The sequence below is a fragment of the Bidens hawaiensis genome, unplaced genomic scaffold, assembly GCF_021521415.1.
Source record: "Bidens hawaiensis isolate Kalapana, Puna unplaced genomic scaffold, B.hawaiensis_p1.1 tig00023350_1, whole genome shotgun sequence".
Classification (NCBI taxonomy): Eukaryota; Viridiplantae; Streptophyta; class Magnoliopsida; order Asterales; family Asteraceae; genus Bidens; species Bidens hawaiensis.
In genome coordinates this window covers 21,825-43,261 of record NW_027493657.1, presented here as the reverse complement: position 1 = coordinate 43,261, position 21,437 = coordinate 21,825, and the positions used below count along the sequence as shown (strand labels likewise).

General features: G+C 36.0%; 1 protein-coding gene and 1 pseudogene across 1 annotated transcript; one reads left to right on the top strand and one right to left on the bottom strand.

The window, feature by feature from the left end:
• Window positions 1-811: 811 nt before the first annotated feature.
• On the bottom strand, window positions 812-3,908 carry LOC143567305 (uncharacterized). The gene is made up of 4 exons (XM_077053757.1): window positions 3,598-3,908; window positions 2,781-3,506; window positions 2,338-2,668; window positions 812-1,654 (listed from the first exon to the last, which is right to left on the bottom strand). Exons 1-4 carry the CDS (start codon window positions 3,906-3,908, stop codon window positions 812-814), a joined length of 2,211 nt encoding a protein of 736 aa, XP_076909872.1.
• Window positions 3,909-15,584: 11,676 nt separating this feature from the next.
• LOC143567304 (pentatricopeptide repeat-containing protein At1g33350-like) lies at window positions 15,585-19,564 on the top strand (annotated as a pseudogene).
• Window positions 19,565-21,437: the final 1,873 nt, after the last annotated feature.

Below are 21,437 nucleotides of genomic sequence, written 5' to 3'. Positions count from 1 at the left end.
ACTCGATGTTGTTTTCATCTTCCTAATCGTTGGAACATGTGCTCGATACTCTGATATCGGTTCATGTTTTTTCATAGGCGCCATTTGTGAGAGTCAAACCCACGACCATGGTTCATGTTCCACAACACGGGCGAAATGAACTTAAGGACACCATCCACCTAATTAAACAATCTAGAGAGGGTGTCAAGGCCCTAGAACTACATTCAATATCCTTAACCACGCCATACACCGGCAAACAAAAACTACTTATTTATGGCGAGGGCAACTTCTTTTTCGCCCGTAGTTTAGTTTAGTTTCGATCCTTGGAGATGTTTTAGAGATTACAACAACTTCATTCAGTTCAACCTAAACTACGCTACTGATGGATCCGACAATGCTACCGATGGCTCGATGTATCCTCGATTCAAAAATGCCCTTTATTACGCGATTGGATCCTAGATTCAGAATCCCAAATCATCAAGTAAGTTTATGTCTAATACAAAAAAAATTAGTTTGGAAAATGTAAGTGATCAGCGTAGCAAAAATTAGCAGGGGACATCTTGGTATGGATCCATTTACTGATGCTTTATGCTCAAAATGCTAGAAGCTACAGTTACTTGCTGGTTGAAACTTTGAGATACTAACACAGAAGCCATAGTGTATAGCAAGCTTGGGATAGTCGTCAAGAATCTGTTTACCTAGTATATAGTTAAGAAGCTAGGTCCAAGCTTGGCAGTTCATTAAGAAAGCAGTTTCTATAATCTGATAGTAAAACGTTCATATTACAAATGCATCACTTATGAAACATGTTACCCTGCTACTTAACTACTGACTAACAGCCCAACAAATTCCGAATTGCGCCAACATTCACTGGAACAACAATAGCCCAAAAACCAACAAAAAATCCAGACAAGATGCTAATTATCAATCCAAAATCCTCACCATGTGATTTATCACCTTCTAGTTGACTTATGTTATGCGCTACTCCACAAAGCTTAGTCAATGGAACTCCACAGAGTTTGTTGCCGAAGAAGCTGGATTCATTGAAGCTCTGAAGTTGAGTGCTTGATGGGATTCTTCCAGACAAATTGTTGAAAGATACATTGAAGCTACTCAAGAAACTCAAGCCTGACAAGCTCGTGGGAAGTTCCCCAGAAAGATGGTTCAGGGACACATCGAATGATTCAAGTAACTTCAAGTCTCCGATATTTTTTGGTATCACTCCCGTCAACTGATTGTTTGATAAATTTAACGATTGTAACGCGTGAAGGGCCATTAGCTCACCTAGAATGCTCCCTGAAAAATTGTTACTCGAAAGGTCCAAAACCATCACCATTCCAAGAATAGTGCTATACGTATACTCATGTCCCTTTATCATCAATGAAACACTACCTATGATGTCAATATTTTCAAATTGTAAGAACACAAATTGACCAATTGAGGAAGTTTCGTTCTGGGATAGGACACTGAAGTTGTTGACGCATCTTGGAATATTTCCGGTTAAATTATTATGAGCGAAGTCCAAGATCTGAATAGCTGTAAGATAACAGAGCTCTTGAGCTATATTTCCATCAAAGTTGTTTGATCGGAGGTTAAGAATCCTTAAATTCGAAAGTTCAGTCCCAATCCATGCTGGAATGCTTCCAACAAGTTCATTTGTAGCAAACTGAAGGATCTATAGTTTTGTCAAGTTCTTTAGAGAAGCAGTTAATCTTCCAGACAACTTGTTCTTGCACATATTCAATGATCCTAGAGAAGTTAGTGATCCCAAAGTTTTAGGAATTGCACCAGACAGATTGTTGTTCTCCAAGTTCAAGAATGACAAACTCGGCCACTTCACCCAACATTCAGGAATGACACTGGACAAATGATTATTTGCTAGATTAAGAGATTCTAGCCATTTGCCAACATAAGTACACAACAAATGATGTGATGACCCTATGAAGGAATTATTTGATAGATTTAGGATCATTAACGCCGAACTGTTGAAAAGTTTAGGTAATTTCCCACTAAACAAATTAGAACTCAAGTCAACTACAAGTGATCTTGCTGCGATATCAAACAAACTTCCTTGAATTTCATTTTAGAGATATCTAGATATTCTAGATTTGGGAATGACCTCCAAAATGATTTAGGCATGGTTGATGATATCTTTGTATTTTGTATCTCCAAAAGTTCTAAATCTTTTTGCATTAGTAGCCACAATGGAAATGCGAGCCCTAAATCCCAAGAACTTAGGAACAAGCTTTGTAGTATGAAAGAGGGAATCCAGTTGTCCTGTGGTCTTAGGGATAAGTTGTTGCCTATTCCATTTAGGTATTTCAATTATACTAGTTTGGAAAAATGGGAATCTGTCACATCGCCCGTCAATAGATTGTGAGAGAGATCTAAAGTGCTCAACTTAGAAAGTTGACCTAGGCTTTCAGGAAGGGTGCCAGTCAGTTGATTATTTGAAAGATCTAGCAATTCCAAAGATAATAGTCCTCCAATCGAGTATGGAATTGTACTAGAAATGAGATTCTCATCAAGATCCAATGATCTCAAACGTGAAAGTCTTCCTATTGAATATGGAATTGGTCCAACAATACGATTGTTTCCGAGTTGGAGGTCTACCAAGTTTATCAGTTGCCCAAGTTGATCAGGTAGAAAACTAGACAATTGTGAGGACTCGAGGGATAATGATTCAAGACTAGATAATTTGCAATCCAAAAAATCTTTCAAAAAGGCTTGTTAAACTAATATTTTGAAAATAATTTTCACCCATATCAGTATGTCTCAGATTACAAAGGTTACCCAGTGACCTGGGTAGTGTGCTTGTGAGTTGATTACTATAAAGGTCAAAACTAAGAAGAGAGGTCAAGTTGTGAAGGGAATCTAGAGCGACACTTGAAACACCACAAGAACTCATATCTAATGAAATCAAATTATCACCTATGCTAGATAATCCTTTTAATACTAATGAAGAACTCATGAAGTCATTCCCATATATGTGAAGAAACTTCAGAGAAGTCAAGTTATGAAAGCTACCGATGCTACTGGGAATCTGACCATCTAAACCACACCAACTTAAATCTAACGAAACAAGACTAGTTATACTGTATATCCATTGTGGCATATAACTCTTCTTAAAGTTGTTTCTAGAAAGATCAAGAAAGGAAAGGAATGTGAGATTAACACTAGCAACATCACAATGTATGTCAGGTTCAGGAACTCGACTATGAGAAAAATGTAGTTGGACTAACAAAGGGAGAGTGTTAATCACCTGAAACCAATCTGTTGCTTTTGTATGGTCTACACCACTCATATCCAGGTGACGCAATGAACGCAAACTTGATAACCATTTCACATTCACAATGTCAGTAAATTCGTATTCATCAGTATCATCATCATAAAAACTACCAAGACAGAGGATGCGTAATTCTGTCAGATTCCCCAATTGAGGAGAGATTGTTCCACCAAATCTTGAATGTGAGAGGTTAAGATATCTCAAGTTTCCAAGAGAACCGATAAACCTAGGAATTGGATTCCTCGAAAATCATTGCAACTCAAGTCTAAATACTCAAGTTGCTTTAGATACAAGATGGATGGACTTATATCCTCTCTTAACCTCTGCCTTACGGCTTTTTTGTACTCTTTGATTGTGTTGTAATTAAGAAAACCGCATTTACCAGGTAGATGAATCTTGTGAACATGACCTGTAATGTTATCACAAAGAATCCCAGCCCACTTGCAACACTTGTTTCAACATCCCAAGAAGCAAGTAGATCTGCTTCATCAACGAGGCCATTCTTGAACCGAAGAAGTGCGTGTCTCTCATCAGTCCGGCATAAGGTAGCATTATAACTTTTAGTAGATAAGGTTACCACTGCAAGTAAGGAAAATGTGAAGTAGAAGGAAGAGATATAAGAAAATATAAAAGCAGCACTCATGTTTCGGTGATGAGTTTAATTTATAGATGGTTTCAGCCTTCTTTGAAAAAAAATAATAAATCAAGGATATGATATATAGTCAGTTTAGCAGATGAAGAGTCCGTATCTCAACTTGCACTATTAGTTGATTATCAGTTATTGGCAAGTCAAAGTCAGTTGTGGATCCATCTAGTGTAAAAGCTTTCCTTCTTCAATAATCTTTATTAATGAAAATGAAAGATGTTGTGAAAGTCCAAGTCAACTGCTGGTGTTTTCATTGATTGCACATTTCGTGCACACTTTATATTCATATTAATTATTTATTGATGCACCAACATATGTTGATAAATCCATAGCTTTTTATTTATTTGATTATATGTTTCGAATTTGATTAATATAAAAGCTTGAAAATTGTTGCAATGAATTTAGCAACAATTTTCACAACTAACTAAATCAAAAAGTCAACCAAAGTTAGCCCAATATTCATATCTAGTAACTGAATCTTCAAGAGCAGAAAAAATAATAATTATCATTTGTGGTTGCTAACTTACACCTAATAACTATAATGTTATTTATGATACAACTTTGAGATTTAAAGTTCAACATAATTCTCATGATAAACACATATACTACTACTGCATAATTTTAAAATGTTGATGTGTTTTATGTAAGTAAGTAAATAGTTGAAGAAACAAAGAGATCAAACTTACTACATTCCATCCAAAAAGCTCAAGTAGTCCCCATTAAACGAACCAGATGCAACACTTAGCACCCGGTTTTTAGAATCTAACATAAATATTATTTAAAAAAAAGGGTGTAATGTTGGGTTTGTGAAGGCTTTAGGCTTGGGCTCAAATTGGTGACAAGGAGAAGAAGGACTTGGCCCGTTATTGTTTCTTGTTAATTAAGCCTTTAACCCTAGTTCATATCTTATAAATAACTCTGCTATGTAATTGTAATCTTTGCACCTAGTTGCAACCCGTGGATGTAGGTCCCTCGCTAGGACCGAACCGCGTAAAATTGTTCTGCTGCGCCGCCATCCCAACCAATGCCAAAACAACACTCATGGGTCGAATCTCCACTCGTACTTCCCTAGCGAAAACCTTCACCCAGTAACAGTACAAAAGATCCCCCTCAAATGTCAAACCACTGATCACCATTGAACAAGAATAACTTCACAGTTCCATACCAGCTAATAGGCAAACGATTATAACAGCGGTCAAGCTTTCAACAGAAAGCAAGCGGTACCAAGGGTTCTATGACCGTACACACGATCAGTTAACGCAAACCCTACGCGAAAGATCATCCTAACGAGCAATAGATCGCATGACTTGCCACTAACCTCTTTTTTCACTTATGCCGTCATCAGCGCACCCACTGGTTCAATTTTCTCTAGGTTTATTCATCACCGGTACCACATCCAAGTTTCCATGACAACCCAATCAACCGGAATCCAAACCATCGAGCATTCCGATCATAACTATCTCATCTTCAATTATAACAATAGCAAACAAGAACAAATCGGAAACAGGAAAAGACACAACAATGGCACGGGCATGAACTTGATGGTTGTTCTACTGAACACTATCAAATAAACTGATTTGCTCCTATAGTACCGATAAATCACATAACTGTAAATAAACTGTAAACAATTACCTCAGACTTCTCCTACAGACAAATCTAACCCGAATGCTGAATTTCGTCACATAATCGGGTCAAATAATCACGGCTGATAAAAAATAATTTAAATCCGAACTTAGATAACAAAACCCTACTTAGCCCGCAGCTCAAACTCGATCAATGGCGGCCAAGAAACATAGGACTTGGCGGCTAAAAAAGTAAAAACCCAACCCTAACATATGGCTACTCAATCGAATATTAACGGCGTCACAAGGATTTATAAATCGGTACTTACCTTCGATCAATCAAAACCCCAAACCCCGATCCAACAGCAAGGCATTGATCAAACACCTTGTCCCTAAAATCCTCGATCAAATAAAACACAAAAAATAATGATTTGTGTTACCTTCACGCATGTAAGTATGAAACTCCAAATGCAAATTCCTTTGCTTTCTGATGACGCAAGCAACAAAGAAAAAAGAATTTTGCTTTCTTTCATGCACGAACCCCAAAGACAAAATCACTTCCACCTTTTAGCCAACACCATACTCAAGAACAAAAGAAAGTAAACAAGTTTAAATAATAAATTCATGATGAAAATAATAAATTCAAACCGACTAATAAGAATTCTTGGATGAGTAGGTGTTGAACCCGAATGCTAACCGGTCGAACCAAAGTGCTTTTTCTCTCCTTGTTCTTTCGGCTGCTCCTTTTCGTAAACTGATGTTGAACCCTTTACCTTCTGTTCGTGTGTTGCTGCCTTCCTACGATTCATGCCCCCCACATTATATATCTTTTTGAAGTTGGTTAAAACAAAGTTTTTGTGGGCCTTTTTTCTGTTTAACTTTTATTGATGGGCTTGTGGACATGAAATATTTCCAAATAATAGATGATCCAATTAAATTAGTTACTAGCCATATATTGACTTATATTGACTTTTCCTTGCCCTCTTCGCGTTTTTCTTCTTTTCATTTGTAACAATGGGTCCCACCAATCTTTTCTAACTCCACACCTTGTACGTAAACCTTATGCAAAACCATAAAACACACTAAATTAATAAGTGTTTATAATTCATTTAAAAACCATCTTATATTTAATATTAGATCATGACACTTATACTAAATTATAATTAGTAATTCACATAAACATCAACATAAACTTAAATTTCAAATACAAGCTAACTAGTTATATAGTTTCATAAAAAGCAACCCAAAAATAATCAAAGTGTAGGAAATAGTTATATATTTATATATATATTTTTAGCACATATCAATTACATAGACAAAGTATTTATAGAGACTAATCTAGGATTAAAGGCTTGGTGAACAAGAAAACCAAACAAGCCTTCTAAACATCCATAATAATCAAGCCCATTAGAAATAAACCCAAGGACTTCACAAAACCCAACATGTAATGCCCTGATAAACTATCATTAGTTTTGAGGTGACAAAACACAAGCCCAAACTCTCCCATAAAATATTCACCGTAAATGCCGCACGGGTATGACATCGAATCATAGAATCGGGTTTCGGGTATTATCATGTTTATATCGGATACGGGTTTGGTGATATCACCTGGGCACTTATTAAACGAAAATCAGGTGCTGATGATAGCCGTAACAATGGGGTCAACCATTATGGTGGGCACAAACACCTAACATATCATCACCTTGTTTTGCCCTGCCACATGTTTCAATTATAATCGAATGTAGAAAAGCAGTTTAACCAACTTTTATGGGCAAAACATGTTAACATTATAATACATACAGGCAACCTTTTCATCTTCCACACCCTTAAGACGCCGGAATATTCAATGCCATCATTAATTCTTTGGCAAGTCTCCGGCGTAATGTTGATCTCCGGCGTGCATTCAAAACATCGTCAATTACCAACAGGCGTATTCAAGACATCGTCAGTTACCAACGACTCCATTCAAGGCATTGTATGTTACCAACATTAACAAGTCCGTTACCACCATTCCCCGGAGTTTCTTAAATCCTCCAAATATCAATCATTCTGATTCAAGCGTAGGGTTCATCTCGATCTATAGATTCAGGTATGTGATTCAATTATGCTTTGCTGTTTTGATAAATCAATTATGCGAAACAACACAACTTATTTCCGTTTCAATTGGGAATTTCATTCACAATCACCTTCGTCGTCTTTGTAATTCATATATATTCGTCTTCTATGGATTTTGATTCAGGTTCGAAATGACTTGATTAAGATTTATGTTTCGTTAATTACTGATCGTCATCTCATTGCGATTAATTATGACGTGTGATTGGTAGCCGACAGGTTAGTGTTTTTTCACCAAATCCCCTTCTGTCGCAATTCACTTCATTGGTATATTTTGAAACTAGAACTTGAATAAAGCTTATCCAATGTAGTTGTCCTTATGGAAGCAGGAGGAGTAACGATATTGACGTTGTGCAGTTCGTATTTGGAAAATGAGCGAAATAGGTAACAGTTTGTTACGTTTCCTGAATGAGGTGAGTACTATAACATTTACGTGGCAGGTTTTGTGCCTTTGTGAAGTATGAGACTAAATAGCAAGCGGTTTCAGTTACAGAGGGCTTTAACACAAGAGTTGGATCCAGTTAATTATTGGTAAGCTGACCTAATGACCCTATATTAATCTGTTTATGTATGAACTGTTCGAGTATTGAGGGATTATAATGATTCGGTTATTTTTAATTGAATTGATCAGGTACAGGCCTAACAAGCAATAGATATACATGAAGCTAAAAGTTACTCACATTTGATTGTTATGTCTTTACACAAACTTTTTGTTCATCTTTTGTTTGTGCTCCTATTATTTCTAAGTGGCATTAGATTTACAGGTTTTTTCAGCCTGTGAATGTTGGAAACCGGGAAGTAACGATGCTCATTGGTTGTTCATTTAGACTTGGCTTATGGTAGGAATTGCCGTTGGTGAAATAAAAATAGGGAAGTTAATGCAAATAATGTTTTATCGGACCGAATGCAATCATTGCTTTTCCAAGGTTTCAACATTTGTTCATTTTATTATTTTTGTTCCCTGCAATGATTTTGTTGCTTAATATTCTTTTTGTATTCTTTTTGTTGCAGTGTTGTGGATCGTTGAACCACTATTTATGTCTGCTCCAGTCATACTTATTATACCATCCAAAAAAGTGCAATTTTTAATATCTTTGTATTTTGTTTTGAAGAAGTCATTGTTCAATGTAGGTATGGCACAAGTTATACTGATTAATTGGCTTAATTTATGGAATAAAGAACATGGAAACCAATTGTAACAGTTAACCAAAGCACATGGAAGGTAGTTAATCCAAATTCCAAACTGAGGTAGGTTTTCTTTTATCTATATTCTGGTTTTATAATTATCACTAGGGATTAACTAAGTATGAAATGGGTGAAATAGGTTATTAATTCAAGTTCATAATAGCTTTTAACTTCTGGGTTGTCAACCATCTTCATTTTGGAAGCTTATTTCTGAAAAAGTTGTGCTTTGAAAGACAATTATAGGTCTGCTCATACATCACTTCATAGTCGACTGCATAAATTATTAAATTATTGAATGACCCGTTGCATACTTAACAATCAACATTTGACTTTTATTGAAAAAACTCAAGTATTGATTGTTGATATAAGTTATTTGAATCAACTTAAAAATATATGTACTCTTATGTGTTTTTTAACTGTCAAAAGTAATGAAACTTTTAATATGTTGTGTTGTCTTTAACTGGTACTTAAATTTAATGTTTTGGGTTTAATGTTTCAAAGTTGAAGATAACGGGTCGTATTTTAGACGGGTAGTTTGGAACGAATTTTGTAGCTACTGATTTGATAACTTTGTATACCAAATGATCAAGCGGATATATTTGAATCCGGATTGGCTGTAAACGAGTAAGCGTATTGGTTCGGTTGTTAAGATGTGGCACTGAGGAATTAGTCAAGGTTTTACAAATATCGTATACGACGAAAATTTATTAATTTGCCAATTATTAGTTACGTAACTTATGTGCGAAATTATTTGGTTTTTTTTTTTGGCTATTTTTTAATTATAAAATTGATCATTATTGTGTTGTGACACAGATATAGATGTCAAGCTCTAAAACTAATATGCAACGATGAAGAAGACGACATTACTACTCAGCGCGGCTCCTCTGCTGTGGAATCCGACTATAAAAGCAACCGCCCGCCTTCCCCTGGCAGTTGGTGGAACGCTGCAAGCAAGTCCCCAAATTTATTATTCGGTTATGGTAACGATTATCCATTTTTTACAATGGATTATAACTTAGCTTCCATGGCATCGGCGAGGCTTTCGTGGCTATTGTCGGGAATAGATCCGGCCCGCTTAAAACTGGTCAGGCTAAGTATGAGTTTAATAGATTGAAAGGGAGCATGAGTATGAACATGGTGAGGTTAGACACCACTCGAAGCTTTTTTGGAATGAAGGTTCGTTTTAGTGATTGTTTGGAAATGTACAGAGTCGGAAAGTCGGGTCGAGTTTTTCTTGGTAAGTTAGAATCAGGTCGGATTTGTGAATGAATAGATGTCCCTTATAAAAGGGACCAAAATGAAAACATGAATTTTTTATGGAAGTTGCATTTTTTGGTTTCTGAACATTGTCAATTGAAGTATTTGATTTTTAGACAAGAGTAGTATGATTAGTTTTTGGGTTAAAATGTTCGATTTATTATCGTGTTTAAAGAACAAAATTCGGTTTTTAGTTCTTTAATACAGGTTACAGGACCTGTTTGAAGCATCAAATTATCCCTTTCTTCTCGCAATCCATGAAAGAAATGAACTGGGATTTATAGGACCTGTCTTCATATCAAGTATGAATATTAATTAAGCGTATAATTATATTTTACTAAAAATTTATAGTGTTGGGCTTATTAGTTACGCAACTTTATCCTATATATGCATTCGGATTTCATGATAGTTTTGTGGCTGTTTATGTATTTGATGTGTCAGTTATAGTGTGAACTGTGAAGTGACTGTATACAACTTGTGATTTATCTTAAACTAATCTAAGCAAACTGTCAAAGATGTACCGATTGTGTGCTGCATTTAGTTGAAATTAGAGTACATAGTAACAAGAATTCTCGTTTTATCAGATGCATTTGATGGATCGTGATACGTTTTGCTGTTTGTAGAGGTGGACCCGGGTCATCAAATAACAAGGAATTTTACTTGGAGAATATACATAAATATGCTCAGTTTTCTTGATCATGAAATGTTCTTTCTTTGTTGAACTCTGAATTTTTATGACACTAGGATCCTTGTTATTTCACTTGTGTTTAGCAAATAATTTAAATTCAATACATTTTCATTCATATAGCTCAAGAGTAGAGTATTATAGTAACATGAGATTCTCCTTTTTCCCAAATGAATCTGATGGAACGTGAGGCAGGCCTTGTGTTAGGATCAGACGGGTCACACGAACACAACTCACACACACTCTCTTCTCACAATCAAGAACACAAAGATTTAACGTGGTTCGGTCCAACTCTGACCTACGTCCACGGTGGGTAACTAGAAATGTTTTATTTCTTTCTTCTGTGATACATTGATTTCAATACAGATGAATCTCTTATATAGAGATTAAACAAGATTTTGTCAAACAAAGAAATTAATGCAGCAGAAGAACTGGTTCAACTCATAGCTGACTTCCGCCACTTATCTTGCCAGGCTGCAAAACATGGTTGCAGGCTTCACACACATTTTCTGCTGCTACTTTTGACAAACCACAAGAGTGGCTTCACACTCAACAATCTCCCACTTGAAGCCACGGAACAATCTTCACCTGTGCTTCAACTGTGCATCTGTATTTTTGTAAGAAACTCTTGATCTTAGAGCATTCCTAGTTACCCGTCCTTCTCTTCAATTATCCTAAAGGCCAGTTGAAGCTTTGAAAAACTTCAACTTCTCTAAGGTGACAACCTTAGTTACATATCAGATGGATTTTCACTTCCTTTGATCTTCTTCAACTTTAGAGTGCCTTTACTAACTTGCTCTCTGATGAAGTGATATCTCAGCTATATGTGTTTCGTCTTCGAATGGAAGACAGGATTCTTTTCAAGATGAATTGCACTTTGATTGTCACAGAATAGCACACAATCATCTTGTTCTTTGCCAAGTTAGTTGAGAAAATTCTTCAACTATATAAGTTCTTTGCTTGCTTCAGCAACTGCCATATACTCTGCTTCTGTGGTTGAAAGGGCAACACTTTTCTGTAGTTTGGACATCCAACTTACTGCAGTGTCTCCCACTGTAAAGACATACCCTGTGGTGCTTTTGAATGACTCTTTACACCCACCAAGATCTGCATCTGCAACCATCTTTGAAGTTCCCTTCAAGTATCTCAGCAACCATTTAACTGCTTCCCAATGTTCTCTTCCCGGATTGGACATAAACCGACTAACAACTCCCATTGCATGAGCAATATCTGGTCTCGTGCATACCATTGCATACATGAGTCTACCAACTGCAGATGCATACGGAACTTTAGCCATTTCTTTCTTGTTTTCATCTGATTTGGGTGACTGATCTTTAGAAATCTTAAAGTGACTTCCCAAAGGTGCGCTTCTGATCTTGGCATCTTTAAGGCTGAATTTCTCTAACACTTTCTCAATGTACTTTTCCTGAGAGAGTGTCAAAGAGCCATCTTTGTTTCTGAGAATACTCTTCTCGAGTATTTGGTTTGCAGCTCCCAAATCTTTCATCTCAAATTCTTCAGACATTTGCTTCTTTAATTTCTTGATTTCTGGCATGTCTGAACCTGCAATTAACATATCATCTACATAGAGTAGTAGAATGACATAAGAACCCTTGAACTTCTTAATGTAACAACAAGGATCATTGTCACATCTCTTGTAACCAACTCTTCCCATGAAGTTATCAAACTTCAAGTACCATTGTCTTGGCGCTTGTTTCAGACCATACAAACTCTTCTTCAGTTTACACACCAGGTTTCCTTTACCTTTAACCTAAAAACCCTCTGGTTGTGTCATGTAAATGTCTTCTTCTAGGTCACCATGTAGAAAAGCTGTCTTGACATCTAGCTGCTCTAGATGCAAACCTTCTACGGCTACAATACTGAGAATGAGCCGGATGGTAGACATCTTCACTACTGGAGAGAATATTTCATTGAAACCTATTCCCTCTTTCTGTTGAAAACCCTTGACTACTAATCTTGCTTTGTACCGTTTAGTACCATCATGTTCTTCCTTGACCCTGAAAACCCATTTGTTGTGAAGAGCCTTCTTCCCAAATGGAAGTTTTGTCAAGTGCTAGGTCTTGTTCTTCTCAAGCGACTTCATTTCATCTTTCATTGCTAGCTCCCACGGCAATGAATCTTTCAACCCCATAGCTTCAGAGTAACACTGGGGTTCACCATTATCTGTTAAGAGTATGTAGTTGACTGATGGTGAGTACCTTTCTGGTGGTCTAGTGACTCTAGACGACCTCCTTGGTTGATTTTGAGGTGTTTCTGGAGTTTGAGGAGCAATTTCTTCTTCCTCAGAATCATTACTAGAATCATTCCCTAAGCTCACACTGTCGCTTGACTCATTCCCATTTTCTGGAATGTCGACTGAAGCTTCTTTTCTTTTTTCACCACTTTCAAACTCAACACTTTCTTTCTGAACTTCTTGTATCTTGGTGTTTCTGTCTTTGTACAATTCGTTTTCATTAAAGACGACATTCTTGCTTCTGATTAATTTTTTGCCTTCATTATCCCAAAGTCTGTAACCCATTTCTTTTGGCCCATACCCAATGAATGTACACTTCTTTTCCTTTGAGTCCAGCTTATCTTTGTCACTTCTTTCCAACAAGTCATAAGCACTACAACCAAAGACTTTAAGATGTTTAAGACTTACTTTCTTTCCTTGCCACATTTCTTCTGGCAGTTTGAAATCTAAGGGAACAGATGGGGAACGGTTAATCAAGTAGGCTGTAGTGTTAACCGCATCCGACCAAAATGTTTTAGGCATCCTGGCATTCAACCTCATGCTTTTAGCCCTCTCATTTAAAGTTATATTCATTCTCTCAGCTACACCATTCTGTTGAGGAGTTCCTGGAACTGTCTTGATCATCTTTATCCTTTCCCTGGCACAATAATCTACAAACATCTTGCTTGTGTATTCGCCACCATTATCCGACTTCAGGCACCTTACCTTCAAATTAGTTTCATTTTCAACAACAGATTTCCATATCTTAAAAGCATCAAATACATCAGATTTATGTTTAAGAAAATAGACCCATACCTTGCGCGTTGAATCGTCGATGAAGGTTACACAGTATCTTGAGCCTCCTAGAGATGAAACTAATGTTGGTCCATATACATCTGAATGAACAAGCTCCAACTTCTGGGCTTTTGGTGTCCTCCCTGTCTTCACAAAAGTAACCCTCTTTTGTTTTCCAAGAACACAAGATTCACAAAATTCAGTTTCCACTTTCTTAAAGTTTGGAACCTTTCCTTTCTGAGCCAACATCTTCAATCCCTTCTCGCTCATATGTCCGAGTCGGTTATGCCATAAATTTGATGGACTCGGACCGGTGGTCATTGCATGAACACCTTCAATAGAAACTTTTGTCATGTATAGAGTGCCTTTCTTCTTTCCTTTGGCAATCACTAAATTGCCTTTGATCACTTTTCATTGTCCACCCCAAAGTGAACATTAACCCTTCATAATCCAATTTTCCAACTGAACTCAACTTTCTCCTCAAGTTAGGAATAACCCTGACATTTTTCAATGTCCATATAGTTCCTATTGAGGTCTTCAAGTCTACATCTCCAATACCTATAATATCAAGCATTTTATCATCTACTAAATGGACTTTACCAAATTTACCCGTTCGTAGATTCTTGACTATATCTGGGCATGAGATAGCATGGAAAGAAGCACCCGAATCCATAATCCAAGATTCAACTGAATCTTCAACAAAACAGATGAGAGCATCACCTAATTCTTCCGAGGATACACTATTTACTTCTTTCTTTGCAGCTGGGTTTGTACATTGGCTTCTAAAGTGACATTTTTCTTTGCAGTTCCAACATTCAATGTCTTTTCTATTCTTTGACTGTCCCCTTTTTCTGGACTTAGACCTGCCTCGCCTACGTCCTCTTTCATTTCTTCTTCCTCTACTTTCTGTATGCAATAAAGAACTAGAATTAGAAGTCTCATCATTGCTTCTCCGTCTAATATCTTCATTCACTATCAAGTCACGAATACTCTCGAAAGTGAGTTTGGTAGTGCCGGATGCACTACTAACAGTTGTGACTATGCCTGACCAACTGTGCAACGAAGATAAAAGGAGTAGCGCTTGTACTTCATCTTCAAACTTTATTCCAACAGAGGCTAAACGAGAGATAATCGAATTGAACTCATTTATGTGAGCGGTAACCGACATGCCTTCCTTCATCTTGGTGTTAACCAATTGTCGGATGAGGAAGACTTTGTTTGAAGCGGATGGTTTTTCATACGTGTTGGACAAAGCTTTCAATACACCATATGTGGTTGTTTCATTGACAATGTTATATGCAACACTCTTTGCCAAAGAAAGCCTAACCACACCCAAAGCTTGTCTATCCAACAACTTCCATTCTTCATCATACATTTTATCCGGTTGTTCACCCAACATAGGCAAATGCAAACTTTTCTGATACAAAAAGTCTTCAATTTGTATTCTTCAAAATCAATAATCGCTTCCATCAAACTTATCAATCTTAATTTTACCGTCCTCTTCCATTAAAAAAAATTACCAAATTACTACTAACCAAATGGGTTCGTAGTGCTAAGTGGTAATTTATACGAGCAAAAGCAATAATCAGAAACAAAACAATAACTTTTGTTTCAAGCTTTAATTGGCATGGAACAATTTATGATGGATAATGAGACCTTGTTCAAACTTGAGGGGCCTTGTAGTAATTATAGGAATTAATATTTTTTTTCTTTTTAAACCCTTTCTTCTTCACATATTCCAAGAAAAAAAACTTTTTCTTTCTTCTTAAGCAGACAACAAAGAAGAAGCAGACAACAAAAAAAAGACTCCTTTTTCTGGCGATCTCCCAAGAAAAAGAGCGGCGATGGTGGCGTGCACAATTTCCGGCGAGGGTGCGGGCGACGGGTTCGTCGAAACCCTAAGTCGCGACGGCGACGGCGGTGCTGGCGGCAGCGATTGCTGGTTCAGAACCCTGGTTCCGAATCCCTCAGGTACATGTCCTTCTTCTTCACCTTCTCCTCCTACCTGGTTCGTGTGATTCAAAGAGCCTGCGCTCTGATACCAGTTGTTAGGATCAGACGGGTCACACGAACACAACTCACACACACTCTCTGCTCACAATCAAGAACACAAAGATTTAACGTGGTTCGGTCCAACTCTGACCCACGTCCACGGTGGGTAACTAGAAATGTTTTATTTCTTTCTTCTGTGATACATTGATTTCAATACAGATGAATCTCTAATATAGAGATTAAACAAGATTTTGTCAAACAAAGAAATTAATGCAGCAGAAGAAATGGTTCAACTCATAGCTGACTTCTGCCACTTATTTTGACAGGCTGCAAAACATGGTTGCAGGCTTCACACACATTTTCTGCTGCTACTTTTGACAAACCACAAGAGTGGCTTCACACTCAACAATCTCCCACTTGAAGCCACGGAACAATCTTCACCTGTGCTTCAACTGTGCTTCTGTATTTCTGTAAGAAACTCTTGATATAGTTCATTTCGTTTATTATTTTGAATTTAGTTAATGCGCCCGCCACATGACGGGGAGTCACTCACTACTTTTATAACATACTTCTACTATAATAATTATAATAAAATATGAAAGCATATCGAAACAAAAATTAGTTCCAACTCTTTTTCTCAAAACTTGCTAAACATAAAAACAAGTAAAATGCATTTATATAATGGCTAATTTAAAATACAATGCTTCAAATGTAAACCGATAAAATAAAGATTTGTTGCAGGCAGTCATTAAGCTTAAGCCCCAAAAAATGGAGCAAAAATCTATTCAATTTTTTTTTACCTTAAACCGAGTAATCCAACAAAAAAATTTTCTTGGGTGTGTTTGTAGTGACTGTTGTGATTAATGGTTATGGTTGAATGTTGTTAAGTTTCTATAATTAAAACTAATATTAAGTTGCAAAATCTTCCTTAGAGCAGCTCAAGTCGACACTATGGACTGCTTATTTGAATACATTTCATTAATATCTGCTAACTTAATTTACTTATTTACATATTTGAATTCACTAAATGCAGTCACCATACTCGGCATCCGAGTTATTGAGTTGATTTCTTGGACCTGACCCTGCTAGATTGAGTTTTGTCATAAGTGGCTGCAGCGACATCCATTTTATGGCGAATTTTACAATTTAACCAGAATAGCATCTAACATCGCGCGAGTTTCCTATTGTTAATTTTTTCTGGCGTATTGTTACGGTTTTGTGCTCGCTTTCGGCGTTTGGTCACACGGGGATGTTGCAGCTGGGGAAATCGACCCACGGGCACATTCTTAGAAGCGCGCTTGGTCCGAATTTTCGTATGGCTAACGGTTTAGTTGACATGTATGGAAAATGTGGGAGCTTGAAAGAAGCCCGAAAGGTGTTTGATGAAACGCCTAAGAGAAACTTAACTTCATGGAACTCAATTATTAACTCTTCTGCTCTCCATGGTCAAAGCGAGACCGCAATAGCAATATTCGAGGAAATGATTCAGCATGATGTAACACCCGATAATGTTACATTTGTAGGATTATTAAACGCGTGTGCCCATGGTGGATTAGTTGAAAAGGGTCGTTTCTTTTTTACATCTATGGCTAACAACTATGGAATCGAGCTTGATATTCATCATATCGGGTGTTTTATTGATCTTGGTCGAGCTGGTAAGTTTGAAGAAGCAATGGAAGTGATTAAAACAATGAAATTCCCACCCGATGAAGCTGTATGGGGCTCTTTATTGAATGGTTGCAAGATTATGGGCGAATGGATTTGGCTGAAATTGCAGTCAAGAAACTGATTGAAATTGATCCAAAAACGGTAGGTACGGGACAATGTTGGCTAATATTTATGGAGCAATAGGTGAATGGGATAAGGCAAGAGCAGTGAGGAAAACTGTAAAAACTCGGGTTTTTCAAGTACAACTTATATCCATAACCCGACCCGTCTTAGGTTCGGGATATCACTAAAAAGTATCACGTTTATCGATAAAATATTATACAATTTATGTTTATTTATTATATTTATTTAATATATATATATATAACTTTAGAGAATATACACTTTTAGCCCAAACTAAAACTTTAATCTTATAATGTTTCTATTTTTCAATCTATAAGGACTAAATTGCAAATTCACTATAATATGTTATAACCTAATTAACCCAAACCCGTAACCCATGGATAAAGACCCGTTTAACCCAAACCGTGAACCCGTTTAGTTGCTTGAACCTTAATCTTCGTTCTATAACCCAAATTGATCTTCTTATATCGTTTCTATGACCTAAACCGTCCTAATCCCTAATATAATTGGGTGAAAATATCATAAACTGATCTAATCCCAAATTAAACGAATATGTCATAATCTTTTCACGGAATTTGCTATCTAAACCTAATAATAATTCAATTAAACGCGTATGCACCATCTATATAACTCGAAGATCAAAACCCCTAAGTTTAATTTCATTAATTCTGGCCGCTACCTTTCTGTCTGGTTCTGTGCATACCGTCGGCAACGGATTCGCCATTACCCTTGGTTTCGTCATCAATTGAGGTAATAAAGCATATGGTTGGGTTCGTCGTGATGTTCTGCAGAATAACCCTAACCTTAATTGTATAATCGAATAACGTATTGATCAATTTCATATCTAGGGTTCTTAATCAAAAGTTTAGGTATTTCTGGTTCTGTATATATTTAAGTGGTTACGAGTTATATCCAACTGACATACCAGCGCAGACGGCTGGTGTGTGTGTGTTCAAGTTTCAGCAGTAGGACGCGGGTTATAGTCCCAGTTTTGTTGGTTTATGGTTTTTTCACTTGTTTTAATGGGTTTTAAATTAATTATAATATATTATAATTAATATTAATTATTAAATGAACAATATTTTATTTATATTGACATCATAAGTTAACGTTCGTATCAAATAGTTTCGATCCAGGTTTTCGTGTATATATATGTATATATACATATATATATATATATATGTATGTATTATAAGTATATATTTATTTATTAAACCATCATTATTTTATTAAAACCGATACCACTATTAATGTTTTCTCGTTGTTAAAAACGTCTTTATAAAATTTTTCATAATATATATATATATATGTATATATATATATATATATGATCATACGTCATTAGTATGATCATACGCTCGTCTTAGTAACCGGAGCCCGATTCGCTTGGCAAAGGTAAAACGACAACCTTAGTCATTGTAATCAATGCCCGATTCGCTTGGCAACGATTTCATTGGCACACACAATTTGGTTATATGCATGATTGTTATGATTCGATTGATTATTATCACATGGTTGGTTTGCCCATTTATCATTTATCATTTATCAACTATATATATATATATGCTATTATTTAATGATTCAAAATTGGTGATCATCTCACTCAACATGTATTGTTGACAAAACTTCATTTTCTACGCATATGCAGGTTGCTTAGATTGAAGTATGGATATTTAGTCAAGATCATAGGTTATATTGAAGGCAAACTTAAATTTAATTGATTGTATTTATGTATTTGAATTGTTTTGTTGTATTTGATTATTGTGTGTACATTTGAATTAAAATAATTAATTAGATATTGTCACATTTTATTTATGATAGTATCTTCGAGCTGTGAGCAATCGGATCACGCCCCGGCATTTCCGCCTTAGGTTGGGGTGTGACAAAAACATTGAAGGAGAAGAAGGCTCACAAGATACCGGGCTGCAGTTGGATTGAAGTTGATAATCAAGTTCATCAGTTTTATTCTGCTGATGATTCGCATTTCAAAATCGAAGATATACGTATGATATTGGAAAGTATATTTATTTGGATTATCTGATGAAAACATCTTCCATCAACATGATCATGATTATCAGTCGTTGTCGCATAGAGTTTGAGTTGAGTATGCATCTAAAAATGCGGTCTCAAGTAACATAAGTTAAGTTCTTTGATTGATATTGAACCAAAATACAAAGAGTAGATGCTAATTTTGAGCTAATAAACTTGAAGATATTGATCAACGGCTAAGTATCGCTATGTTCGTTTATTTATTTATCTATTTATTATATAAAGGAAGATTGATTCTACAAGATACTGTAAAAGTTGACTGTGAAATGAGAATTGATGTTACTTAGGTAAGAATTAGGAGTGTGAATGTGAGTCTGAAGCTGGAGCTGTAGCTTAACTTTGTAACTTCTGTTTCTGTTGTAGATTATCATAAGTATTGGATTGAATCAGAAACCAAAATAACTAAACTCAAATAACCGAAACGAAACGAATCCTAGGACAAATACGTTAAGGGATATACTGTAGCTTGGTTTAAATAAGTTATTAAACCAAGCACACCCTGACGAAACCAAACCGAAATAACCTGATTGATTAATATACTGTGTTTGGTTATATGTTATATATCTAAATATAATTAAATTGTGGATCTTTAACATGCTATGCATCAGCCTACTTAGAAACCAAATTCGTTACTCTCCCCTTTGGCGCTTCTCGCCTTCGCTATCCCCAGTCCTTTAAGGTCTTCACCACCTGGTATGACTTTGTTTTATTGCAAAATGTCGGTTTTTGAGTTTTGAAAATTGTGTTCCATTTCAGTTTTTCCTGTTTTTGGTTTGGGTTCGGTACTTCGGTTTTGATTTTTTTTAAATAAAATTTATATGGTAGAGACATCACTTTTTGAGTGAGATCCAACTAAGACAGTCCACCTGATCACCAAACTAACAGTTAGCAGCCAACGTTTTTCGGAAGATAAAATTTAGTTTCAAGTAGGATTGTAAACAAGTGAAGTCCAGCCCGAGCTTGAACTCGGCTTGTTTAGATTTACAAGAGCTTGAGCTTGGCTGGTTTCAAGTTCTTTTTCTAAAGCTTAATCTCAGCTCGTTTATTTGATACAATAATATTATAGATGAGATATACTTTAAATCCTTTTTTACTATGTCAACATTATTAATTTCACTTGCAAATATTGATATACATATATGGTTTTTTAATTGATTTTGGGGCCTTGAAATTGTTCCGGCTAATGTTTATTCCTTTATATTTGTATTTTTTTTTACCACTGGGCCCACAAGTACTATGACCGGGGCCTGGCTTATAGTTTCAAACTTTTATATCTATATATTTTAGTAAATTAGTTCTTACTTTCTGGAATATGTGTTTATTAGTGTATATGAGTAGTGTTATTATGTAAACACGACCTTATACGAGCTTCACTTTTAAAAATCCGTTTTTTGTAAATTTGAAAACATTTAACAAAATCAAATGCTTCATGGCAGCTACATCAATACTTCTTTTCTTATATTTTGTTAATCCATATACGCTTTTCATCATCAGACTCGTCTCCGAGATTTTAGACACCATAAATGTACTAAATATATAATCTTTATATATATGAAAAAAAATCCAAAGGTTGACAATAATTGTGATAACAATAAAGTAAACAAAGTTATTGTATCAAAATAACTGATTTTACACCGTTAATCTACATTAGGGGTGCTGTTTTTACCATGCATACCTGATTACCGAAACCCGATTAAACAAGACCCGACTTGCGCAAACCTGATTGTATGTAATCGGTTTGATATATGATTGGAAAACTTCCTGATCGTGTTAGAAAATCATGAAGTAATTCAGACATCCGGTTAAAATATATAAACTCTCACTTTCCTTAATGTAATAGTTTGCATTCCTTTTATCTGATGAAA

Excerpts from the sequence above, each read along its gene's own strand:
- LOC143567305 (XM_077053757.1), bottom strand. The coding sequence starts at position 3,908 with ATGAGTGCTGCTTTTATATTTTCTTATATCTCTTCCTTCTACTTCACA. Across the intron at positions 3,507-3,597 it reads TCAAAGAGTACAAAAAAGCC|GAATCCAATTCCTAGGTTTA; the intron begins GTAAGGCAGAGG and ends ATGATTTTCGAG. Across the intron at positions 1,655-2,337 it reads ACAATCTATTGACGGGCGAT|ATCCTTCAGTTTGCTACAAA; the intron begins GTGACAGATTCC and ends ACAAAACTATAG.